The sequence below is a fragment of the Photinus pyralis genome, unplaced genomic scaffold, assembly GCF_008802855.1.
Source record: "Photinus pyralis isolate 1611_PpyrPB1 unplaced genomic scaffold, Ppyr1.3 Ppyr1.4_LG1, whole genome shotgun sequence".
Classification (NCBI taxonomy): domain Eukaryota; kingdom Metazoa; phylum Arthropoda; class Insecta; order Coleoptera; family Lampyridae; genus Photinus; species Photinus pyralis.
The window spans coordinates 8111325-8139157 of NW_022170249.1; the positions used below are offsets into that span (position 1 = coordinate 8111325).

Below are 27833 nucleotides of genomic sequence, written 5' to 3' on the forward strand. Positions count from 1 at the left end.
TCATAACGCATCAGCACGACCGGCCGTTTCCGAGAAAACGACCCCCCCTTATGTAGTGCTGACTTCCTACCCTCGTTGAAAGCACTAACGACCGGACAAGTTCTGATCGTTAGTGCTTCGTTAGTGCCTCTTAGTGCTTCATAACGCATCAGCACGACCGGCCGTTTCCGAGAAAACGACCCCCCCTTATGTAGTGCTGACTTCCTACCCTCGTTGAAAGCACTAACGACCGGACAAGTTCTGATCGTTAGTGCTTCGTTAGTGCCTCTTAGTGCTTCATAACGCATCAGCACGACCGGCCGTTTCCGAGAAAACGACCCCCCCTTATGTAGTGCTGACTTCCTACCCTCGTTGAAAGCACTAACGACCGGACAAGTTCTGATCGTTAGTGCTTCGTTAGTGCCTCTTAGTGCTTCATAACGCATCAGCACGACCGGCCGTTTCCGAGAAAACGACCCCCCCCTTATGTAGTGCTGACTTCCTACCCTCGTTAAAAGCACTAACGACCGGACAAGTACNAGGTCCGTGAAGTTAGCACGGTCATTGAAAGCACTAACGACGGTACATGATCATATCGTTAGTGCTTCGTTAGTGCCTCTTAGTGCTCCATAACTTGCATCAGCACGACCGACCGTTTCCAAAAAAACGACCCCCCCTTATGTAGTGCTGACTTCCTACCCTCGTTGAAAGCACTAACGACCGGACAAGTAGCGATCGTTAGTGCTTCGTTAGTGCCTCTTAGTGCTTCATAACTTGCATCAGCACGACCGGCCGTTTCCGAGAAAACGACCCCCCCTTATGTAGTGCTGACTTCCTCCCCTCGTTGAAAGCACTAACGACCGGACAAGTACCGATCGTTAGTGCTTCGTTAGTGCCTCTTAGTGCTTCATAACGCATCAGCACGACCGGCCGTTTCCGAGAAAACGACCCCCCCTTATGTAGTGCTGACTTCCTACCCTCGTTAAAAGCACTAACGACCGGACAAGTACTGAACGTTAGTGCTTCGTTAGTGCCTCTTAGTGCTTCATAACTTGCATCAGCACGACCGGCCGTTTCCGAGAAAACGACCCTCCCTTATGTAGTGCTGACTTCCTACCCTCGTTGAAAGCACTAACGACCGGACAAGTTCTGATCGTTAGTGCCTCTCAGTGCTTCATAACGCATCAGCACGACCGGCCGTTTCCGAGAAAACGACCCCCCCCCTTATGTAATGCTGACTTCCTACCCTCGTTGAAAGCACTAACGACCGGACAAGTACTGATCGTTAGTGCTTCGTTAGGGCCTCTTAGTGCTTCATAACTTGCATCAGCACGACTGGCCGTTTCCGAGAAAACGACCCCCCCCCCTCTTATGTAGTGCTGACTTCCTACCCTCGTTGAAAGCACTCGAGAAAACGACTCCTAATGCTGCACATTTTGAACATTCATTGCGATGAAAACCATTTTTTACTGGTAATTTCGTTTTGTGTTCAAGGTTTAATAAAAAACGTACACCTTCAAGTTGTTTTATATTGATGTGGAATATCTGAACTAATGTTATTAATCAACTAAATTTTTTTGAAAATTTTTTTGAATAGGGGCACTAACATGTTATATCATCGAAAAGAGAAAAAAAATCTTTATCAAATAGGCCTAATGAAAGTGTGCATTGCTATTTAAAGACAATCAATTGTTTTTCGTTACTCATTTGTTTTCTGAAATAAAAACAACTGAATCCTGCCTTATTATGGGAAATAGAATGTTAAACAACTATCATGTAGAAAAATTTTGTATACATTCGATATTTACCGAGATATATACGATACTCCATACATAATGGGCACCCTGTATAGCGAACTGTCATTATTTTTAGCTTCCTAGCATGTGCTAGGTAGCTATTGCGATAGCCGTTTTTTGAACATTTCAAAATTTAATCAAATGTCGACGTTTTAGACCATTTTAAGAATCTTTTAAAGAATAAAATTTTTAGCTTCCTAGCATGTGCTAGGTAGCTATTGCGATAGCCGTTTTTTGAACATTTCAAAATTTCATCAAATGTCGACGTTTTAGACCATTTTAAGCAACTTTTAAAGAATAAAATTTTTTTCCGTCTGTATGTACGTACGTACGTACGTACGTTGTTGGCAATTTTCTGAGAAAACGGCTCGACGGATTTTGTTGAAATTTTGTATATATGTTTTAGGCATACCGAACAGAAAAATAACGGGCCGGATTTTTGAAAAAAAATTTTGGAGCGCCGTAACGGCATCGAACTTTTTTTTTCAAATAGCAACCTAAAATTTTTATTCTATTATTTGGAAGACCTTATTTTCCTGTGTACAACCTACAAAAAATTGGGCCGGGTTATATTATCAAAAAACGGAGAAAAAAATTGTCAAAGTCAAAAAATTGTGTTGCATATGTGCAAAACGCAACGATCTTGTTTCTGAAGCAATTTAAACGAAATTTCTATGGTAAGTCCCTTTAATAAAAGCAAACAAAATTCATGCGCAAAAATCGTGTTGCGCATGCGCAGAAATGCAATTTTCTTATTTATGGAACAATTAAAACGAAATTTGGATGGTAGGTCCTCCTAATAAAAGAAAACAAAATGCATGCGCAAAAAATCGAGTTGCGCATGTGCAACATCCAACTTTCTTATTTATGGAGCAATTTTAACGAAAATTGGATGGTAGGTCCCTCTAATTTTCACAACGAATAAATTGGAATGGTATGTTCGATAACAGTTCAAGAAATGTTTGACGTATCCTGAAATCGTGTAATATTGGTTGCATACAATTCCACGAATTGACGGTTTTCTCTTCATAGCATGAGCTAGGTACAATGCGAAATTTCATCAAATGTTGACGTTTTAGATCATTTTAAGCAACTTTTAAAGAATAAATTTTTCCCGTCTGTAAGTGCGTACATATGTTGGCAATTTTTGGTTTCAGCTAGGAAGCTATTCTGTCAAGAATTTGACACCTGGTTTCATGCAGAATCACCCCCTGAAGTTTGTCGCACTTAGTCATTAACAACCTGTAGGTATATTTCTAATCGTCGAAAACGTATAATTCCATAAAAATACAAAAGTCATATAAACAGTTACAATAAAAATAACAAATTTCACATGCAGTGCACAACAGAATTTTATTAGCTACCTATTTAGCTATTAGTTACACTGTATAAAAAAGTATATGAGGTGTAAGTTTAATGTTACTGCTTACAACATTTACATCCTTTGCCATGTCGTCATACTTTTCCCATGCAGCATCTATTCTTTTGGAGTATGCGACATAATGACCAATATTAGTATGAATGCGATCTGGTGCAAGGAATGCTATCACAGCTCTCAAAATTAGTCTTTTCCCATGCGCGGTTACAACACATGGAATATCCTTTAATCCTGTCTCTCCGCATGCATTTGTATCAATAAATATATAGTTTGATACCATTATTGTGTGTGTAACCGTCCCCGAGCAAGAACATTTGGTGGATTTTAAATATCCATTTGAAATGGATTGCTCAAGATTTTTGTAATTATTATTTAAAACATTCACATTCAGTGGCAAAAATGGAATGTTTTTAATTTCTACATTTTTGCAATTTGTGCAAAATTCCGTATCTGAAGCACTTGGATTGTCTTTAAAAAAATATTCAATGATATACGTTACGTTACATTGACAATCAATTTTTTCTGTCTTATCTACTAACACGTCTCTTCTAAATATTGAATTTAAACTTTCGTTCAATAATTCTGCCCTAGATCTGTTGAGTGTACGTGTATTCCCTTCTACTAAATGGAATACAACTTTTATAAAATTATTTTCCACCCGTTGTGGTGAGAGGTATTCTTCTAGTTGTTTACTATCGCAAACAGCAGCAGCGATACTTTGAAAAACAGTATCTATGGCGCATGTATTGGTTAATATTACTTTTTTCTTATTGCTCATATTATAAGATTTTAATAGGTTTCCATTTTTCAATAAAAAAATTTTGTTCTTCCTAATTTCATTGGTGTAAAGAATTTCTGGTAATGGTGCCTTATAAATTGATCTTCTAGGCTTTACGGATGCTTTTCCGCGCCAGTTTTCAATCGCCATGTCTGCATCTAGAATAAAAAGTATAAAATAAATTATTATCTTGATAGCTTGTTTTATTAAGCGGCAGAGCAAAGCGATGCAAGCTTTATAGGAGGTCGATAGTGTCCGTCTGTCCGTGAACACGATAACTGCCAAACGCTTGGACCGCTTCGGTTCAAACTTGGCACAGTTGTATGCCACAAGTATAAGCCTATTGAAAATGGGTCACATCCAATAACCCCGTAGGCTCACACCGAGGTGCTTTTCCGCTTTTTTAGATCTGCTTTAGGGTAATGAGGCAGTTATAGTATTCACTGTGCATTTTTAATTAAAAGCGCTAATTAATTAGCCACAAATATCATTAGCAACCAATATCATTTGTCGGTCAGTGCATTTTGGAAAACTAGGTTTATTATGTACAATTAGAATATACACTGTGTCCAGGATAAGGATGTCTATCATGGGGATACCTGAAACCACGGAACATACGACGATGGTCAAATTAGAGAAAAGTGGCACAAAGTTGGAAACTGTTGGTTTCAAAAGGATGGCGTACCCGCACACAACGCCCTATAATCATGCGAAAATATCGGACAAACTTCCTGGACAATGGAAAATTGGTCCGATAGGTATTTTCGCATGATTAGGCTGATGAGTGATGTGCGCGGTTGCACCATCCTGTTGAAACGTACCGTTTCCAACTTTTCTTTTGTTTGTATGCCGTATATCGTTGTGTTTGTAATAAAAAATGGTACCCAATGATAGATGTGTACGCTTCCACTTTAGTGGGCTGCGCTACATATAACAGCAATCAGAATCCGAGTTTTTTCCAATTCCCTTTTACAATTCATACCTTCAAGTTTGTCCATACCCCGGGGTTGCTTGTTATCGTTTACACCGATGTTTCTCTTTTCGACCTGTGAAAACAGCAAAGATTCTCCTTCGTTGAGGTCTGACAGTGAACGTTCTTGAAATGCCATATCCGCAAAATTGTTTTCACTACCTATTGCTTGACAGTGAAATCCGCTTTGGCTATTAACAGTATTCGTTTCGATGTCTTCTTCATCTTCTTCAGTTGGATTGTCTTTAGCTGTGTACCCATAAAAATCAGGAATTAATATTCAGAATAGGTAGAATATTTGAAAACCTACCTGCTAACATCTCGACCTCAGAATTCGCAACTGCTAATTTCAACATAGCATTTATGGAATCGACATGAAGTTTGAAAAATTTATCCACACGCATTGGTAAAGTAAAACCCCTCATTTCTCGATGCTTTAGTTCATTAAAATAGCTTTCTACCGAAGAACTGCTCTCGGTTCTTTCGCCATATCCAAAAATGTTTATCATGATACATGACCATAAAGGGTATGTTTTCAAAAATCTTTCTAGGTCTCGAGAAAATGCCGGGCAATAATAAAAGTTTTCATTGTCCGTTATAACGTTACAATTACTGGTAGCCTTTTGTTTACATTCGTCAATCCATGCATGCGGCAAGTCTGAATCAATTAAAATATCTTTATGAGTTTTCTCGTTATCATTATTTTCATCCTCAATGTCTATAATATCTAGGCCAGATATTAGATTTTTTAAGAATTTCTTGCCATCTTCGCAGGGCGAATTAATTTTTTCATTTATCAACTCTCCAGAATATTCACTATTTGCAACTACAAATAAGTTTTCCACAATTTTTAAGCCATTTACAAAATTACTCTCGTGGATTAACACCGCCACCGAACGAATATAAAAGTTTTTGAACAATCTACTCTTATTTTGTAACGATTTCCATTTTGTTATCATTTTCATAGTATGCGCATAGTCTATCCTTAATTGAAAATTTGGAAGGGAATTCATATTGCCTTTTAATGCTTCTAAACATTTTGAAATATATTCCCTTAAAACGCACTTTGCAAAAGAGATTGTTATTGCATTTAAAAGCGCAAGGGAATGATCGCACACAATGATTTTTGGTTTTGTGTTTATTGCATTTGTCCAACACGTTAAAAAATAGGCAATACTGTTACTATCATGTGCTTCGGATAGACTTTGAAAAACCGGTATCTGCCCAGATATGTGATTCAAATGAACAACTCCCACGTATAAAAATATATTCCCGGACACATTTCCGGAAACAAGGTGACGTCAGATTCACGTCGATATTTAGTCATATATTACGTCATTGTGCACCTATACATGACGTCAATGTGATGTACTCTGACGTGATTATGTCACATCCCGTAGACGTCATTTATCGACGTTGGAATGTCGTGATCGGAGACGAAAATAAAACAACCCTTATGACGTCTTTATGACGACAAAATAAGACTACTATCATGTGGAAAATGGTTTATTTTGTTTCTAAACCTGAGAACTAAATAGACTTATACATAAAAATATACAATAGCCACTACAATATATGTGTACATATTACTATATTACTGTTGATATGTATGCAGCAATGGTAACGATACATAAGAGTCTTTGTAAGGAAAAACAATACACTTAGATGTCACATGTGAAATAGGGTAGGTTATTAATTCATTTGACAAATTATTAAGTTCAAATATATCTAATTCTGTTGAATCTAATGGATAATCATATACTGGTTTATAAGAATCGAACATTTTGCCTACAAGGAAAACATTTTCGTTACTTTGGGTTATTATATTATGAATTTCCATAACTTTCGATTTGATTAAACAATAGCAGTTTGCCTTGCAAAAGTTATGTATTGTAAATAAACAGTCTTGGTATCTAACTTTTTTAAATTGTTTTGCAAATGACATTGATAACACTGTGGGACCTGAAAAATGTTCATAAAAGGGTGTATTCATTGGAAAGAGTGAATGGTTCGAGCCATTTGCTACAGTATTTATTTCTTCTATTCTGTTACATAGTTGAATTATTGGTTGCTTTGGAGACTTAACAAGAGTTTTTAACTTCCCTAAAAAATTTTCGAATGGGAAAGCTGAAAAATTATCAAGCGGACCAAATAACTCCACATCTGTGGGTAAATGTATTAAAGTGTGTACATTGAATACCAAAAATTCTAAACCATACAAAAATTGGCTGTGCTGTACAAATATTTTTAGTATTCGAGTTACATGCTGACATCCAAATCGTCGTATATGTTGGTTTGAGCACAAAATTGTTATCGACACATGTAATAGTAAAAAGTGATGATAGACGGCTTTATCAACTATTCCTGGAAGGACAAATGGTGCTAAGTACAACACAAAGGTACGAAATTCAGTGGCCTTAAAGCGAGCTAATTCATTCAATGAACGTGGTTTTCTATTAATTTCAATAGGTATACAATGTTTGGTTTTCAACATTCGCTCAGAAAGGTTTGCTATTTGACGAAAAGATAATCTGGTTTTATACTTTCCACTAATCCAGCAATTTATAATTTTACGTGTTACACCTAAACAAACATTGTGCATGTAGTCTATGGGGAATGATGTGACCAGGCCAATATTCAATTGCAATAATGGTGTGATTTCTTCTTTATGGTGGTCACTGTCTTTCTGTAGCCTAAAAGATTCATCTGTTCGTAGTTCAGCATTGACATTTTCCAAAATCACTCTACCTGGACCTAAATATTTGCCTGGATCTGTACATTTTTCACATGAGGAGTATCCTCCATGTGATTTTATGCATTTGAGAAATGCCCTTGCAGGTGCATCACAAATAAAGCACCTGGTTTTGACTTGATAATCAATTCCATTATATAAGAAACCATTTTGTTGTAATAATGCCAATTCCTGTATAAAATCATGTAAAAATTTTGACAATGGTTTCGGTTTTGTAGTTCCGCAAAAAATTGCAATAGCAAATGGGGATTTAATTTTGAAATTATGTACCATTCCTAATATGGGCCATAATTGGATATTCGAGCTTTTAAATAGAGGGATTCCATCAATGTTAAATGATAGTTCCATAACTGTTTGGGAAAAATTCAAATTTTTAATTAAGAAAATTTGTAAATTTTTTTAAATTCCGAAATAAACAAACTGTCCAGTCTCCATTGTTTGAATGTCAAATTTTTGGGAGGTTTTCATAAGAGTCCTTACGTCTAAGGGTAACTCCGCATGATACGTGTTTAAAATCTTAAGTAATGATGTTACTGCTGAATGTGGCATAGTGGGAGTGTGTACAACCCAATTTCTTAGCTTATCTGTAAGTGAATGGTCTCCATCACCTTCCCTATTTTCGTTGTTATGTATATTCATTTCTGAATGTTGACTTATATCATTTAGTGACAAGTCACTATTAGATGAGGTCGAATATGTGAAACTATAATTCTCATATGTGTAGCTACTAAAGTCGCTAGGTGATGATCTTGCTTGAGAATTAGCATTTGATATTCCAGTATCATTTACAAGAGTTGTTTTATTAGTTTTCGATGGCAAAGATTGGGAATTTATACTAGTTATAATGTTATCAACATCATTTGCAATTCTACGGTACAATTGTCTTTTTGAAACCAAAGTTTTGGCTTTACGCTTACATTTTTGTTTAAACATGATAAAAAATATTAATAATAGAAGGAATGCAACTAATCTAATTAGTAATAATAAAAAAACCTTAAAAAATTAATTCTTGTACAACTAACATACCTATTTATTTTCTTTTTGTTTTTTATTTTCGAGTGTCAGTCTCTGAGGAGCATGTTTCAACCAGACTTTCACATTTTCGTTGATTTCATGCTCTGGTGTATTTGGCGTTGATAACTGCACAGCCCCTAAAATTTTTGTGTGTAAGAATAAGTACATATACTGACAATTTTGTATACAACTTACGAATAATCAATTTATTTAAGTTTAATTTAGTAAATGCCTGCTTATTGTTACGGGTTCCCAAAAAACTGAAATTGATTGCTACTTTGTTTGAGATCACACTTCTCAAAATAGTATTTGTTTTAGTTGTAATGTCGCGGCCACCTAAGGTGGATAAATATGCACTCTGTAAAATATAAGAAATGTTTAACAATTACATATAGTGAAAAGTAACATTTTTGTACCATAGCACATAGGTGATCTTCTTCAGATAGGTATTCCTCAATTATTGGTATTTCCAGTAATTGTTGTATGGGGATTTTCACAGGGACGTCATTGGGCAGTTGATATGAGGTATTACTTTGTTGTAAAACTTCTCTCTTCTTTAAAGACTTTAAAATGGCTTCATTTTGCTTAGCAACATGATCATTTTGAGACTTGATGTGGATCAGTAACCGCAATAAAGTCTTATATTTTTTATCTAAAATTAAAATTATGTAATAGATTTAATTAGGTAAATAAAAGGTTACCATGGTAATCAACATGAGTTCCACGTAGCAAATCATCCACATCAACAATGGTATGATTCAAATTAGGACTCGAAACTCGTGAATTTAATACACTTGATGGACCTAAGACAGTTTATAGGTAATGAAATATTTCCTTGAATAATTATTCATATGGAATACCTGATTGTCCTTCATTTAATGTTTCACAAATTTCTGTATCTTCAGTTTCTAAATTATCAGCTAGATTATCAGGTATGAAGAGTTTATTTCTTATCCTGTACGGAGTCGATTGTAGTGAACTTGAGCAACCTGTTACAACAAAAACTATGATCAGAATTGTAAAGATGAATAACACTATCGCAAATACCTGACGTGACATCATTATATTTAGCCGGAGTTTGTCTATCGTGTTCCGAGATAATTAAAGAGGCCTTTGAAGGACGATTCTTTTTAATAGAAATTGGATTTGAATGTGGAGATCTACCCGGCGAACCTATTACAAAATAAATAATGTGACTAATATACTAACATTCTAATATAAATACCTGCCGACTCTGCATTTAATAAATTTTTAGAAAGCTCTGAGATATTTATTGGAGGTGGTGCAGGAAGTGTACTGAGTGACCCTTCTTCATCACTGCTTTCATAGCACAACCGTTTTGGAGGATGAATAGCCCTCTTACTTAAACACGAATCCTCATCGGCATCTGATTGAACATCGGACTGTAATTCGGCTCTCTTTAGTTTTGACCTTGCTTTCGAGTAATCATCTAAAAAAATGCATTATGAGTAACTAGAATTATAATATGGACAAAAATACACACCTGTTTCGAAGAAGCACCTAGAAACAGGATAAATTTTCCAGTTTGCTTCATTTGGTGTCTCTCCCGTTTTTAATGCTTTTTCGTACACAGATTGAGTTTTGTAGGGTGGCCAGAAGGCATTTTTTTTTCTTGGCGTTAACCAGTTTCTGTTAATTATAGCTAAACCGCCCCCACAAGACGCAGAAAACTCCACACCTAAAAACTCCATCTTTTTTATTATACGGAGGACGCTAACGATTCACGTTGCGCATGATAGCTGACAAAAAACGAACATAACCCGAATTGTAACGTCAGGTACCGAAGATAAAAGGCGGTAAAAAAGAATATCGTAATTCCCATATTCAGTGATTGTGCACTGGGCGGCTTTATTAAACACACCTATACACTGCTACTATAAATTTATTGATATAAATTAAGCATATCCAATAAAATAGTCATAATAATGACGTGTTTATCACGTCCCATTTTCGTATTTATATGACGTCTGTGTGACATTAAGATAGGCAACATTAGTTACTTAGTAGGATTGATGTACGTGCTGGAATGCGGCCAGCACTGGAGAGGATTAAATACTTTTCAATCAAACATGGCGCAGTCGGTAGGATCCAACCGCTAAAAGAAACCCGAATTTAAGGCATTTGTGCGAGCGGATGACAGGATTTGTGGAAACAAGCGCTCCGGATAAATCGAGACGCCAAGCGAGCCACCAGCAATGGAGAAACTAGACCCCAGGTACTTTATTTGTAGGGCCACTCCCCCGACACTCGACGTCGACAACGTCGACTGGACCCAATGGAAGGAGGATTGGGAAACCTTCAAAGGCCACTCGGGAATCAATCGCCTTTTAGAGGCCGACTACACGAAACCACCCTCAGACGAAGTCACGACCGCAATGCGTGCAGCAAAGAGAACAATTACGGTAGACGCCTTAAAGACAACGTTTACACCGAGTACAGCCAAAGTGGTGCGCAACCTTCCCTTGACACAAGCAGAACGCCAAGACGCGACAACAATCATCTGCGGCCTCGAGGAATACTTGGAGGCCGGCACCAACAAACGCGTCTATCGAAAGGAGTTTCAGGCCCGCATACGCACCGAGGACGAGACCTGCGACGCATATATGATTGCACTCAAGGACATGGCGAGGAAGTGCAAGTTCACACAAGAGGCTGACCCCGAGTCAGAACGCATTCTCGACCAGGTAGTGGCAGGGATAAACGACAGGGAAATCACGGAGAAGTTGCTACAACTGCCTAACACAGCCACACTGGACGATGCCTTGAAACTAGCCCGAAACATCATGGCGTCAAGAAGAAATGCAGAAGCAATAATAGCTAGACCCACAACCGACACACCAATGGCCAGCAGACTCAGGCAAAACACACGTGTGCCACCCAAGGAACAGATTGACAAGAACAAAAGAGGTACTTGCGGCAAATGTGGCCACGGGAAAGACAAACCATGGCACCAAACCAAAGGATGCCCAGCAGCAAAAGCCACCTGCCGCCATTGCAACAAAAAGGGCCACTACGACAGGTGCTGCCCTACCTTCCCAGACGCAGGAGGCCGACCTCGGCCCACTGCCCAAACCAATGCCATAACAGACACCAGTGAGGACGAAGGCGCACTGAGTTCCATCGTGAGCGAGATCAACACTGCCACCCTCAAGAATCCACTGGACCCACTGGAGAAGCTCGGCACGGAGACGGTGACAATTGCCCACTGGAAGGGGATCAGCAGCAGACGGGTCTCATGCCTAGCGGACACAGGAAGCAATACAACATGCGTTCCCCTCCAGGACCTGAGTCGTCTGGGCCTGACAACGAGCGACTTAACTCACACCAAACCACCACCACAATCCCCGAGGCAAGCCGATGGGCAGCCAAACAACCTCCGCACAGTTGGCATCTTTAGGGCCAGGGTTTCATGGGCACCCAGCAACAGGGAAACAATCGCAGACGTATACGTCATCGACGGCCTCGCACAGCCGATGCTGTCACGCCAAGTGTGCCGGGAGCTACAGATTTTCGTTAGCCCCCACCGACCTACAATCAACAACACTCAATGACTAGTCGGGCATGGTTGTTCTGCAACAGCCGCAAGCCCGACCACATCCAAAGCACCAGGACATACGATTTCAGACGCTTCACGGAAGACAGCTTGGGACGCATTACGCCAAGAATTCCCAAGACCGCTGGCCGGAATCTGCAGACCCATGAAGGGCGGCCCAGTCGCCATAAAACTACGACGTGATGTGAGCCCAAAACAACAATATGGGACACGCCCCATCCCACTCAACCTCCAGGAGGCGGTCAACCGGGAGATCGACGAGCAGGTGGCCGCGGGCATCATAGAATTCGCTGACGACACCAACGACCCATCGGAATGGATTAACCCAATGGTGGCCACTCGTAAGAAAGACCCATCAAAGGCACGCATCACGGTGGACCTACGAGAACTAAACAAAGCGACAATACGTCCGATCTACCCATCCCAATCCCCCATTCACACAGTCTGCCACCTACCAAAGACGGCAGCGTACTTCACAGTCCTGGACGGCCTCAAAGGGTTCCATCAAATCGACCTAGAGGAAGGAAGTCGCAAACTCACAACGTTCATCACTCCCAGAGGGCGCATGAGGTACTGCCGAATGCCCATGGGGTGGCATGGGTCCAGTGATGTCTTTAACGAAAGGATGGCCAAAGCGCTAGAGGGCATCCCCCACATTGCCCGAATCGTAGAGGACATACTGATTTATTCAACGACATGGGAGGAACACATTCAGGATGTAAAGCGAGTACTACAAGCCTGCGACGCCCACGACATTTCAATTAACCCAAGTAAAGTACAATTTGGTATGAAAAGGGTCAAATTTGGGGGTTTCATCGTCAAACAGGGCCAATACCAAATCGACCCGGAATTAACCGAGGACCTGAGACAGTTCCCAGTCCCAGAGAACCGAACAGATCTTCGATCCTTTATGGGTCTTGCCCAGCAACTAGGAGGGTTCTCGACCGACCTCACTACGATCCTAGAACCGTTACGGAGCCTCCTCTCATACAAGGCCGACTGGGCATGGCAACCTTACCACCAACAAGCCTTCGAGGAAGCACGAATCGTCCTGTCGAACCCACCACACCTAACGTACTTCGATCCACGACGACAAACCCAGCTCCTTACAGACGCGTCTCGCCTACATGGGCTTGGGTTCCTCCTACGCCAAAAATGCGACGAGGGCACGTGGAGAACGGTCCAGTGCGGAAGCAGAACGCTTGCGAAGCACGAATCCAACTGGAGCGGCATGGCCGAACTAGAGGCGCTCGCGGTGGCATGGGCGGCAAAGAAATGCGCGTTTTTCCTAGATGGCCTGGATCACTTCGAGATCATCACCGACTCCAACCCATTGGTCTCCATTTTGAACAACAGGCGCTTGGACCAAATCCAAAACGACCGGCTCCTCAAACTGAAGACCACCTTGCTTCGCTACAACTTCACCGCACGATGGCAAGCTGGGAAACGCCACAAGATCGCAGACGCCCTCTCACGCAAACCAAGAAACGAGCCTAGAACAGCAGACCAAGTTCTCACGCAAGAGGAAGACGCAGATAGAGAATTTATTATTGCCACAGCCATATCCCAATTGGACTCGGCCATACCAAATCCATCACTAGACGCTCAACAGGAGCACATTCAAACCATTCGACGGGTGGGCCAACAGGACCCCACCTACAAAGCACTGCTGCGGCGCATACACCACGGCTGGCCCGACAGCAAACAGCAACTCCTTTGCGAGGACGAGTTGCTAGCACCATACTACAAGGAGCGAGAATCTCTGTACGCGCAAGATGACATCATCCTCCACGGACCACGCCTACTCGTCCCAGGCCCCATGCGGCGTCAAATTTTGCACCACCTACATGCGGCACACCAGGGCATCTCCAAAACTCTGGAACGAGCAAGGATGACAGTATGGTGGCCAACAATTGCAACCGATGTCACAGACGTGATCCGCCACTGTCGACCCTGCCAAGAACATCTCCCATCGCAACCACACGAGCCCATGCAACGCGGCCCAGACGCAGAGCGCCCTTTCCAAAAACTCCACGCCGACCTATTCGAAGTAGCCGATACCCATTACTTGGTTTTGACTGATGAATTCTCCGGATGGCCCGACATCACAACGCTCGGCACTGACACATCTTCAAGGAGAATCATCGAAGCCCTCCGCAACGCATTCATGAACCACGCAAGACCGGTGATGCTAAAACCCGACAACGGGCGCCAATTCGTGTCCCACGAGGTGCAAGCATTCTTGAAGAAATGGGGCGTCGCCCTCGAAACGTCATCACCACACCTACCACGATCTAATGGGCGCGCCGAAGCCGCGGTCAAGGCGATGAAGAAAATCATCAGAGGAGCAACTCCGGAAGGCGCCAAAAGACCAGACCCGGACGAATTAACAGCTGGAATTATGGCTTTCAGGAACACTCCACGATACGGAGGAAGATCACCAGCCGAACTCATCTACGGGCGAACATGTGGGGAAATGCTACCTCGCCACCCAAATGCATACGACCCCAAATGGGAGAGGTCATTCCGGCAATTGGACGAAACAGCGGCAGAAAGGCGTGAGAAACTCGAAGCCCATTACGAGGCAACGGCGAAACCCCTACAGCCCTTTCCCGTGGGAACACCTGTGATGGTGCAGCACCACCAAACAAAGCGATGGACCATATCAGGCACTGTCACCGAAGTACTCCCAAAGCATGAATACCTCATACAACAGGACAATGGAGGCATCCTCCGAAGGAACCGCACACTCTTACGAAAGCGATACTTCAGGGCCCCACCCCAACCTCAACTTCAAGAAGAGGGACCGAGTCGAGAACCAAGGCGCACAGAAGCCATTCCAACAGCCGAACCTAGCCCAGCCGAGGTACCCCAGACACACCGACCGGAGCCAGATCAAAGCCGCACACCACCAACGCCCCCGAACCAGCCAGCAATAGACACCAGAAGGACAACGATGAGAACCGCAAAACCCAACCCCAGGTACACTGGAGAAGAGTGGACCACATAACCGGAGAAGAAAGAAAAGTGACACTGATAAGCGAAACCATATTATTATTATGTTGTATTATATACTTTATTTATATTGGAGCCTCCAACCCCTATGGAAGGAGGTATGTGTGACATTAAGATAGGCAACATTAGTTACTTAGTAGGATTGATGTACGTGCTGGAATGCGGCCAGCACTGGAGAGGATTAAATACTTTTTCAATCAACACGTCATTCCATTAGGATTTGTATTCACGTCAATTATGAGTACCATTCTCTGTCACATCACGTCATGGTGTAGACATCACTGGATTTTACGTGATTATTCACGGCATTGTTGTTTTCCATAGGGACGATCGATTTTTTTACCCAAAGATCCTGTAGCATCAATATAAAGTCTGGATGTGAGATTTCTTCTACAATAATTTTCAAATATGACTGCTTGCTCGTTTGTCCAGTAATGAACAAAGAATTTGTCAAATCCTATGTTTCTTATTATACAGGAGTATTGCTGAGAATATTTTAATAATAATAAAGAATGTATCGGGCATTTGTCCAAAGGGTTATATTTAATCTTTCTCGCAATCGCTTCTTGTTTACATTTTTTCAGTGTATCCAAAGAATACAAATTGCATGGCTCCGGTTCACCGAATGTCATCATTTTATTGGCATTTTCTCTCCTCCAGTTTATAGCAAACTTTCCTTCTGCCAATTCATCCCCAATTTCCTTTCGTTTGACGCTCATCAATTTGCGTTTTTTTGTATTTATTTTTTGGCATGACGTATTGGACACTTCACATCGAAAGAAAAGATTATCCTCATTTTCTATTGTCTGAAAACTGTTGCTTTTCAATATTCCAGTGCAATTGCTGCAATACCCCATTATGAAAATTTCCAAATCTGAATTAAGTTGATGTTTTTTAATCTGCCAAGTACAGTTAGTTGGAAAATCTTTTAGCAGAGAGTCAATAAAAATATCAGTCCATCCGGGATTTAGGGTGAGTATAATTCTATTATTTTCGAGACGTTTTTTGGAATGACCAATTTTGTTCCAGTCTTTTAAATCGACAGAAAAATCAAAAACTTTCACGTCACGGTTGTCATCGCTATTCGCTGCTGACGTCTGAAGATTGTTGTGACACTGAAAATATTTTGTGCCTATTTAGTTCTTCGTTAATGTTTAGCAGTTGCAGGCAATTATGTTTATTACATTTAACAAACGTATACACTGCTTTCGCAGAAAGTAAACCGCTTAAAGATTTACTAATCGTCTGCCAAACAGTTGCCGAGGAGTGGTTGATATTTGGCTGAATTTCTGCTTTAAATTTTTCTAAGGCGCGAAGAACTTCTTGATAACTTAATGCAGGTTTTTTCGGCATCTAAAAGATAGGTATAATATAATCCATCAGTCAATGAAGAACGAACGGACGGGCGGAAAAAGCCAACAATATAGCACTGTATTTAATTTATAAAATATGTTAAAATGTAGGGAATTGAAGCATACACGTGTTATTGAAATGATTGATTAAACAAATTAAATATGTATAATAAATTACGGAAAAAGGTAAACATATAATTTCTTTTATCGAAGAAAAAAAAATTTTGCAACCATCACTTACGCCTTAACGTACACATTTTTCTTCGTTTCCATAATAAGTTTCTCTGTCAATAAATTAAACAACCTGTCTACTTAACAGGAAGTATAAGAGGTAATAAGTTGAAATTTAGAAATGAGTTCTTTTTCATCAATGTTTAAAAAACGGGTCTGAATTTCGAAATTTGGAAATAAGGAGTACCTTATATTACTGAAATCTATTGTAATTATTTGTTAAATCGTGGGTCAAATGGAATTTCAGAATGTCTAAGATGTTATAAAAGGATTCCCATAAAATATCAATCAGTAAAATCAAATACTTACACTTACCTTGTTTAGATGTATCAAATTAAATCGTTTTCACTCAAATTACATACAACCTTTGAATATGAATTGAAAGTAACACACAACTAAATCTATACAACACAATCCACTAAAAAACTGACACTAGGGATATCTGATCAGAAGAAATAAATGATCAGAATCATAGAGTAAAATAATTTAAAAAGGTGTCATGGGATATGATAATGTGGGAGACGCAGACAATGATACTATCAGCAATTCAGTGGGCGAAGTGGATAAAAAAGCCGGGGTACGTATTTATTTTGAAATTGACATTTAAGATTTAACTCACTCAGTTGAGCCAGGCCCGTGCTGGGGGCCATAAGGGGGCGGAGGCCAGGTATGCCGAGGGCGCAAGGCCTGTAAAATTACGTGGTGGGGGGGGGGGAGCTCCAGCACAATGGGAACGACCAACAAACTTTTGGAAAATTACTACTTCCATTCAATTAAATTAAAAAATTACACGTTCTTTTTGTGTTTAATTTTAAGCGCATTCACCCCCATCACAGCTATAACGCAACATAACAACACTTCAGAGAAACTACAAAAAAATCATCAAATCATATGTAAGAGAAACTAAAACTAGTGCAGTCACACTGTTAAAAGTCGCGTCATTTGATCTTTCTCTCTAAACAACTATCATATTGTTCGATATACCGTTATTGACTAACCTACCAACTTACCCTCTTATATTTCACTACGTACGACGCCACACAAATTACAAGAACAAGAACAACAATAAGCACTTCTCTATACGTCAATACACCATGCAGCAAGCAGCAAAACTCCACTAGTACATCTATACCACACAAAAAAATATCGGATTTGGCGAAAAATTATCGTAACGTAATACTTTATTTTTTTTCAGAAGCACAGATAAAGATAAATGGGTGTTTCATCTGCACCATCATAAGTGAAAAGTACTGCATCTGCAGTTGTCGTTTTGTTAAATAGAAATCAAACACAATGACACCATCCAAATCCAATTTCAATGACGAAATAGTGTCATTATTCGTCTAATAATGTTACATGCATTTAAGGTGTTAATTAAAAATGCATTAATTAAACTTACCTTGGCCTTGACGCACATGCAGTTGCAATAGCAAAACAATAACAAACTAAACAAAGCTAACATACACGCGTGCACTTTAAACTTGAACTTGAACTGAAAGAATTATCAATTAAATATAAAATAATCCTACTGCAGAAGTAAATGGGGCAAGGCAATGGCATGATCTTATATCAGATTTTATAAATGGATATGAATAGGGAGTCCTTAGATTATATTTCACTACTAATCATGTGCGAATACGAGTAGGTACTATAAAAAACAATTCTTACTTTGTCTTGTCTGGTGTCATAATCATTTATGTACACTACTACAAAATGATGTAAAGCAAAACGGTTTATCTTATCACAGGTTAAATAATTTCCGGTGTAATTCAAATTGAAAGTGGTATTTTTTATTTTTATGGGTAGTAAAACAAACAAACACTGCATACTTTGTGTCAAAAAGTAGGTAGACAATGCAAGCGTTGTAAAAGAGTAATCTAATAGTAATCTCTTAATGATTTCTGCCGAAGCGAAGCAGACTTTTATGAAGTGCTCTTTGTATTCTTATTTACTTTTGTTTAATTTAGTAACACACGATTAGTAATAAATTGTTTAATGTTTTGCTCAGTCTTAGGGCGCTACTTACAAGGGCGCAGGGGGATATGTCCCCCTATCCCCCAGGGCCAGCACGGGCCTGAGTTGAGCAGACTAAATAACATTACTATGTAGGTACACAAAACTGCAGTTTATTGGACGTGGGAGAGGAGTCATTTTACAAATACAAAAAATATGCCAAAGACGCTGACAAGTGACAGTGACGACTTTAAAAAAGAGACCGACAAGTACTTTTTACTACCAAGACGCGCCGCGCGCCTACTTAATCCTCTTTCCATAGGAACCAGCATGTACATACCTAGATACTTTTAATTTACAACTACAAAACCATAATCTGTTTGAGGCTTTGCGGCTGGATAGAATCCTTTTCTGGGAAAAAATTCTGAAATTTAATTTTTATTTTTGGTCAACGATCTTCAAATACTTCGGGATACGGAACATTCCAAACCGGCGATTCCAAGCCGGCAATGCACGAACCGGCGACGTGCCAAGCCGGCGCTCGGTCATGCCGGCGTGTGTCAAGGCGGCATATGAGCGCTTGTTCAGTCGATGCGATCTGCAAATTATGTAATATCCACATTTTGAATGCATGGATGGCCATAATATGAACATGTCGATGGAATTCTCAGATTATTTTAGGTGGGGTGCTGGAGGGTTTGTTAGCACTTTAACTATGATTTTCAAAGTGGTCAAACAAGAGAAATCAGATTAACTAAGTACATATAACTGTTCTGTCGGCATTGGCATTGATCGTAACTTTTAATAGATAGGTACTATGCGTTTAATTAATCCAATCCACACAAAGGAATGCATCCGGTTGAACGAGCGCCGGCAAGGCATAGCGCCGGTTTAACTGAACGCCGGTTTGGCATAGCGCCGGCTAGTCGTCGCCGGTTTGGCCATTGCCGGTTAGGGAATCGCCGGTTCATAGTGTACCATTCGGGATACATTTTTGTTTCACGAATATTTTAATTACATTTTTCATACCACCATGGACTTTATTATATTAACACCTTACTTGATTATCGGCCGGTCGTGCTGATGCAAGTTATGAAGCACTAAGAGGCACTAACGAAGCACTAACGATTAGTACCTGTCCGGTCGTTAGTGCTTTCAACGAGGGTAGGAAGTCAGCACTACATAAGGAGGGGTCGTTTTCTCGGAAACGGCCGGTCGTGCTGATGCAAGTTATGAAGCACTAAGAGGCACTAACGAAGCACTAACGATCGGTACTTGTCCGGTCGTTAGTGCTCTCAACGAGGGTAGGAAGTCAGCACTACATAAGGGAGGGTCGTTTTCTCGGAAACGGCCGGTCGTGCTGATGCAAGTTATGAAGCACTAAGAGGCACTAACGAAGCACTCACGATCGGTACTTGTCCGGTCGTTAGTGCTCTCAACGAGGGTAGGAAGACAGCACTACATAAGGGAGGGTCGTTTTCTCGGAAACGGCCGGTCGTGCTGATGCAAGTTATGAAGCACTAAGAGGCACTAACGAAGCACTAACGATCAGTACTTGTCCGGTCGTTAGTGCTTTTAACGAGGGTAGGAAGTCAGCACTACATAAGGGGGGGTCGTTTTCTCGGAAACGGCCGGTCGTGCTGATGCAAGTTATGAAGCACTAAGAGGCACTAACGAAGCACTAACAATGTGATCATGTACCGTCGTTAGTGCTTTCAATGACCGTGCTAACTTCACGGACCTCGATTTAGCACACTAGTTACAAAATTCGCAAATGTTACTTTTAGGCAAAACTAATATTTGCGAATGGAAATATTTAAAATGCATCACTGACTTTCCCAAAGAGTTCTCTTCTTAACCTCGTCAACAATATTCTTCGTAAGCATAAAATACTACCAAAGCAAAAAATTGTGCACACGTGCATATGCACAGCCACACAAACATATATAGCAAGTTTCGCAAAATCGTTCATTAGAGTGTCAATGTCCAATTGTTACATTAATTCTGAAGCACAGAACAGAGACCTGACTTCTGTGTAATTTTACACGAAATTTAATGTTAGCGTAATATGAGATGTTTATGGAATTATGAATCTGGTATCTCTAAACATCGTATAGTGTCAGAAATATCAATACGAACATTTGGCAATTTAAGCGCCATGTCATTACGATTAGCAAATCAAATGCAATACAATTCGAATTTTAACCATTGTTAAAGCAAAAAATATTTAAAACCGGCGGCGCGGCGCCTGATATATCCGTTGCACCATGAACACGACCTTGCCCTTAAGGACGGCTCCCTGAGTTCACTTTCCATTACAATTTCCACCGATCTACCACAACAAGCTCGAAGTAAGATAAATTTGTAAGATGGGATACGCACGTAAACAAAAATTAAAAAAATTTAAAATGAAACTATGATATTTGATCCATACAAGAAACAATGGGTCTTTATACAACTGTGAGTGGTATTTAATCATAACATGAAATTGGGTCTGCTACACATTGTAGTGTTAGTTAAATATGGGGTTGGTACTGGTGACTGTCAACGAGAACAGTTGATAACTTCGTGCGAGTCTTAAGTGTAATGTCGTTGTCTGTCATGTGTAGGAAATGACTCTTATAATAATAATCATAATTGCTGTATGCATTTATTATTAAAGTCCATTTTAATAAATTCCTGCAGTTGTTAATGTAACCGATCGATCCCTTATATGACACAACATATCTGGCGACGAGGCTTTGAACCTGAAGCGTGAACATAAAGCGTCGTTTGTGACCGTGAAACCTAAAACAAAATGGCTCTTATTGGTACAATCCTTCTCTTATATATATGGTACAATCGAACCGTTTGCACCTGGAACTTCGGATATCGAAGCATACATAGAAAGAATGGATCTGCTATTTATCTGTAATATAGTCGAAGAAGATAAAAAGGTTCCGTTGTTTCTAACTTTAATAGGAACGGAAACATACTCGATTTTAAAAGACCTGGTATCACCAGATAACCCCAAGAGTAAAAGCTACAGTCAGTTAAAGGAAGCGCTAACTACACATTTTAGTGCAAAAAAGATTGTCATAGCAGAGAGGTTTCGTTTCTATCGGTGTAGTCAGGGGGTGAATGAGTCTGTGGGGGAATTGGTCCGAAAGTTGAAGAAACTTGCACGGGATTGACAATTTGGAACATTTTTAAGTGAAGCTTTGCGTGACCGATTTGTATGCGGGTTATTAAAGGAGAACATTCAAACGAAATTGTTGTCGGAGAGTGACCTTACGTTCGAGAAAGCATGCAGTACAGCACTCTCCATGGAAACTGCATCTGAGCAAACAAAAAGTCTACAACCAGCTGATGTCAACAAAATTATGAAAAAACAGCAGTTCAAAACGTCAAAAGTTTATCCAACTCACGAAAGTCAAGGTGATCGTGAGAACTTCAAGTTCAGCAAAAAGGAAAACTACAAGCCATGCTTTCGTTGTAATCGAAAACATAACCCAAGTACGTGTCCGGCAGCTAATTGGGATTGCTTCCTATGTCATAGGAAGGGGCACACCTCAACAGTATGCCGTGCAAAGAAGAGCAGGTGGGTCAGTCAAGTCGAAGAGATGGAGTCCGAACATCAAGGGGGCGTGGACGTGCTAGAATTAAACCAAGTTACAGCTGTAGGAGAAGAAAACGGCGACCTGCAAGGGGTTCATTCCTTAACGGCGGAAATGAATACAGTTCGCAGTCTCGCAATCAGTCACGTATCAAACAAAAAGTCGGTACCTGTCCTATGTAAAGTCTGTAAATAATAATCCAATAGTTATGGAAATAGACACAGGGGCAGCTGTAAGTATTTGTTGTCAACAATACTTTAGTTGTAATTTTAGCTCGGAGCGAATAAGAGGTACAGACATTAAAATGCAAGATGTCGGGAAACGAGATCAAGAGTGTAGGACAAATGAATGTAAGAGTGTCGTTGAGTGCTACTGGTCCAAGTCATATGTTGTCGTTGATTGTATCTAGAACGAAAAATAGTTCCTTCCCGCTCATGGGTCGGAATTGGCTTGATGTAATATTACCGTCATGGCGAAGTGCCTTTAGTCCTTATTCAAGGAACTTTGACACCAGTATATGTTCTATTACGGGGAACGATATTGTCTCAGATTTAAAAAAGCAATTTCCCAAAGTCTTTTCCGAAAACAAAGTCAATGGCATAACTGGTATCAAGGCTCGTTTAGTTCTAAAAGATGATGCGAGTATGGTTTATCACAAAGCATATACAGTGCCATACAAAATGAAAGAGTTGATAGAAAGTAAGTTAAAGACCATGATTAAAGATGGTATTCTAATTCCGGTAACACACGCAGATATTGCTAGTCCCATAGTGTGTGTTCCAAAACAAAATGGTGGTATTCGAATATGTGTAGATTTTAAGAAAACCCTTAACCCTGTCCTGAGAACCGATTACTACCCTCTCCCTACCTTGGATGAAATCTGTCATAATATCAAGAATGGTAAAGTTTTCACAATTCTAGATCTGTCGGAGGCGTATTTGCAATTACCTGTCGAAGAGCAAAGTCAAGAGCTCTTAACTATCAACACCCATATGGGCTTAATGAGATTCACTAGACTTCCATATGGCGTCTCAAGTGCTCCTGCAATTTTTCAGTCTACCATGGAAAGGGTCCTAGAAGGTCTTAAGGTAGGAATTTATATTGATGATGTAATTATAAGTGGACGTAACTTTACCGAGTGTTACACAAAAGTCAAAGAAGTATTATCTCGTTTCGAAAAGCATAATATTAGAATAAATAAGGACAAAAGTATATTTTTTAAACCAGAAGTGGAATTCTTGGGATATAAATTAGTTGAAGGAGGCCTTCAGCCACTACAATCTAAAGTGACAGAAATTAAAAACGCACCTGTTCCAAGAGATGTTACGCAATTAAGGTCATATGTGGGATTATTAAATTTTTATAGTAAATTTATCCCAATGCTTTCAACTATTCTACATCCACTTTATGGATTGTTAAGAAAAGACGTGGTGTTCTGTTGGAATGATGAATGTCAAACAGCTTTTGATAAATCAAAAGAATTGTTGGGGCATTGTTTTACCTTAACTCATTACAACCCGGATAACGAAATCATCATTACCACAGATGCATCCGCATATGGATTAGGTGCCGTTCTAAGTCAAAAGGTAAATAATGAAGTAAAACCTGTTATGTACGCATCCTGTACATTAAGCGCAGCAGAGAAGAATTATTCTCAAGTGGAGAAGGAGGCACTGGGTATAGTATTCGCTATCAAAAAATTTCATAAATTTATATTTGGACACAAATTTACATTGATCACAGATCATGAACCTCTAAAAACAATTTTTGGCAGCAAGAAAAGTATACCAACTCTGTCACATTCACGATTACAAAGATGGGCTATCATATTGTCGGGATATGAATACAACATCATTTATAAAAAGGGATCAGAAGTGGCAAATGCAGATGGATTTAGTAGACTACCATTAAAACTAAATTCGGGAGTCCAAGAAGTTTTATCATTCACAAACATGGAGGAGCTACCCGTTACAGCTGAAGTAGTAAGGTCCGAAACTGGAAAAGACTTAAACCTGATAAAAGTTCGGCAGTACGTCAAGGAAGGATGGCCACAACAATGTCCAAATGAAACATTAAAACCATATTTTAGTAGAAGAATGGAAATCACCATTGACAACGATTGTCTCAGTTGGGGATGTAGGGTGATTATTCCAAAAACCTTACGTGAACATGTGTTGGAGTTATTACACGATCAACATCCAGGAATCGTGCGAATGAAGCTACGAGCAAGAAGCGATATCTGGTGGCCTGGAATAACACAGGATATTGAAGAGAAAATCAGAAACTGCGAAGAATGTCAAATATATGCCAATAATCGACAAGAAGGAAAAATGTTGCAGTGGCCGTTAGCGACGAACAACTGGCAGAGAGTTCATGCAGATTTTTTCAAATTTGAAGGCATCGAATTCCTGATAATTATCGACAGCAAAACAAGATGGTTAGAGGTATTTATGATGCCACAGGGAACTAATGCAGCGAAAACAATTTCTAAATTTAGAACTGTTTTCTCTTGTTTTGGATTACCACAAATTCTGATAACCGATAATGGTCCCCCATTTAATAGCAAGGAATTTGAATTTTTTTGTAGATCAAATGGGATCCAACTAAAACACAGCCGCCATATCATCCACCAAGCAATGGGGCGGTTGAGAAACAAGTCCATACCACTAAAAGGAACCTCCAAAAGCAATTATTCCAAAGTTCAAAATGCACAGAAACCATAACGCTCCAACATAAATTGGATAATTTTTTATTTAATCATCGGAATACTCCAAATTCTGTAACGAAGAGAACACCAGCTGAAATGATGATGGCAAAGAAACCAAGAACCAAAATTACTCTGCTAAAACCCAGTAATCTGGAAAATAAATCTGAAGAGGACTACAGAGAAAGGACAGTAGAATATGAAAATAATCGGCGGATAAATCGAAATTTATTTCTGGAAGGAGAGTACATATGGGCATACGAGGTCAAAGAAAAAAAATGGATCCCTGGGAAAATTATGAAAGCCGTGGGAGAATACACCTACTTGGTGTTGGCGTCAGGACGAGTAAGGTACATGCATGGCGATCATTTGAAAAAGCGCAGCAGAGCAGGAATGGAAAATGAAATCGTTCAAGAAAGCAAGACACCAGAATCTACGAGTTATCTTCCACCTGCTCTTCCACTACCCGAAGTCAGAGATCAGGTCCACATGCCAGAAATGGTGGGACCGCGGGTTGAGGATGAAGTACGGCTTCGTGATGGCCCTTCAACGGGTCCACCACCAGAGGGAAGCACGGAAGCCCAGCCTGGCCCTAGTCATCCTGTTATAAAAGATATTCCATCCCCTTCCCTCCGTAGATCCAAACGAACGGTTATACCACCTAACCGCTTAAATTTGTAAGTATTTTAATATGTTTTTTTTGTAAGTGACGACCTTAAAATAAGAGGGGAGAAATGTAGTGTTAGTTAAATATGGGGTTGGTACTGGTGACTGTCAACGAGAACAGTGGATAACTTCGTGCTAGTCTTAAGTGTAATGTCGTTGTCTATTGTCAATATGTAGGAAATGACAATATAATATATAATTGCTGTATGCATTTATTATTAAAGTCCATTTTAATAAATTCCTGCAGTTGTTAATGTAACCGATCGATCCCGTATATGACACAACAGTGTGTAGTTGTATGTTGTTGTTAAAAATGTCATGCACAGCGGTGTGATTTGTGTTGCGGTTTTGCAATATACTTTCTAGCCATATTTGACGTGGTGAACGGTTGTTTTCAGTTCTCATATTATGAACGTTCCATGCAGATTGAAATGATGCCAACTGTTTATTAATGAAAGGTTTATATATGTATTGTATGCAAAATGTATGAATGTGATTATTAATATCCAATAAATGTTCATCTTCTAAGGCGTATAACTCCATATAAACGACTTCACATACTTCCTTATAAACATCTACCCACAACCGTTCTATCCTCTGATTGTGGACAGACTTTCCTGTTATATGGCTTCCTCTATTTACCCCGCGAATAACATTCATCAAGAAAGCTACAAGAATGTTCTTATAGCCATGGTCTGAGCGGACCCGTGACGGTAGCCCATAGTTATTGACAGCATTTGCAAACAGAGAAACAACAGGTTCTGCTTGGATGGACATCTCACATTGTAAGTATATAATTAACCTGGACTAGCCATCAACACAACCATGAATTACAAAACCCCATCTATAAATAGGACTTTATTAGTACTACAAACCATGCAATTGTATTAATTGCTGTTAATAAGTGAAACAAATTGCAATCATATTGTTAATGAAAATTAGCAGACAGTGCGTCTATTTAAACATTTTACCTTGAAACTTTTACATGTGCATCCATGTGCCACAAAGAGTGCAACCTAATAACGTCTTCTTTTGAGGGAACGACTCCACCTACCAGCAGCTCCCACAGGATCTATTGACTTTAAAGTTGATCTTATCCTACACCTCTGTACATAAATTCCAGCTGCCTTTAAATATGCTTGCGTCATCTATAATTATGTTGAGAATAATTAAAATCGAGTCATTTGACAAACTACCGTTTGCCCAGCATTTGGATGTTCATGATGAATATCAGTGATTTTTGATTGTAATTCATCATCTGTAATTTGGCAGTATCGGGCTCGCAGAGGCATATTAAATTCATATAATTTTTTATAAATCGTTTGCCTGGAACACCCCAGATACTTTGCGATGTTGGTCGCAGTACATCCTTCATTATATAATATTTCCAACTGGCCACGATCTATTTGAACAATGGGCCGACCGCCGACCTTTCCCTATTAACAGAAAATGTACATCAAAGTAATAGTTAAGCATGCCACATTTTTCAGTTCAAATCCAGCTTAACCTAACGATATTCTATTTTGGTTAGGTCGAACCAACCCCATGTTAGTTCAAATCAGTCTTAAACTAACAATGATGATTCTAGTACAAGCCCAGAAACTACCCAACCTTCAGTTTGAGAGCGTATGAAAAATGTAAATTTTATTAATACTACATATTGACATTTTGCAATGAAATTTTTTGATTAATTAAGTATTATTACTACTGGTATTTTTGTTCCTGCGCCTGCTTCGCCCACCATCTCTATCGCCCGCGTTTCTGAGCCATCTCCACATCTTTTTTTGTGGCATTGTAGCATAGGGGATTTTTTCTAACCGCCACTACAACAAAAAAGTACCATAATTTATACATGAAAGAAAAATTTTTGCAAGTTTACGTAAATGATTATTACAATTAAAATTTTTAAAATTATAGTTTTTATCACAACAAGGCTGCTGGGTCAAATCATATGTGAGACTGTGTGTAACAAATCCTAACTTAAAAGACAGCATTGTATACACCAAAACAAAAATGCTTACCAAGGAGTAAATCAACGATGTGTTAGCGCTCCAAATAGTCCAGGAGGCAGCGAC

General features: G+C 39.7%; 2 protein-coding genes across 3 annotated transcripts; one reads left to right on the plus strand and one right to left on the minus strand.

The window, feature by feature from the left end:
• Positions 1–8651: 8651 nt before the first annotated feature.
• Positions 8652–18902, minus strand: LOC116177209. Of its 2 annotated transcripts, XM_031496115.1 has the most exons (9): positions 18239–18902; positions 10172–10373; positions 9893–10117; positions 9715–9840; positions 9528–9656; positions 9369–9470; positions 9084–9319; positions 8863–9025; positions 8652–8804 (listed from the first exon to the last, which is right to left on the minus strand). In XM_031496115.1, the coding sequence occupies exons 1-9, from the start codon at positions 18299–18301 to the stop codon at positions 8680–8682; spliced, it is 1371 nt and encodes a 456-aa protein (XP_031351975.1). In that variant the 5' UTR covers positions 18302–18902; the 3' UTR covers positions 8652–8679. The 2 variants fall into 2 exon arrangements, with proteins under 2 accessions (XP_031351975.1, XP_031351983.1); XM_031496123.1 differs by lacking the exon at positions 18239–18902 and having other exon boundaries at positions 10172–10642.
• Positions 18903–22699: 3797 nt separating this feature from the next.
• LOC116170540 (uncharacterized protein K02A2.6-like) lies at positions 22700–25773 on the plus strand. The gene is made up of 3 exons (XM_031487045.1): positions 22700–24065; positions 24132–24889; positions 24976–25773. Exons 1-3 carry the CDS (start codon positions 22700–22702, stop codon positions 25771–25773), a joined length of 2922 nt encoding a protein of 973 aa, XP_031342905.1.
• The last annotated feature ends 2060 nt before the right edge of the window (positions 25774–27833 follow it).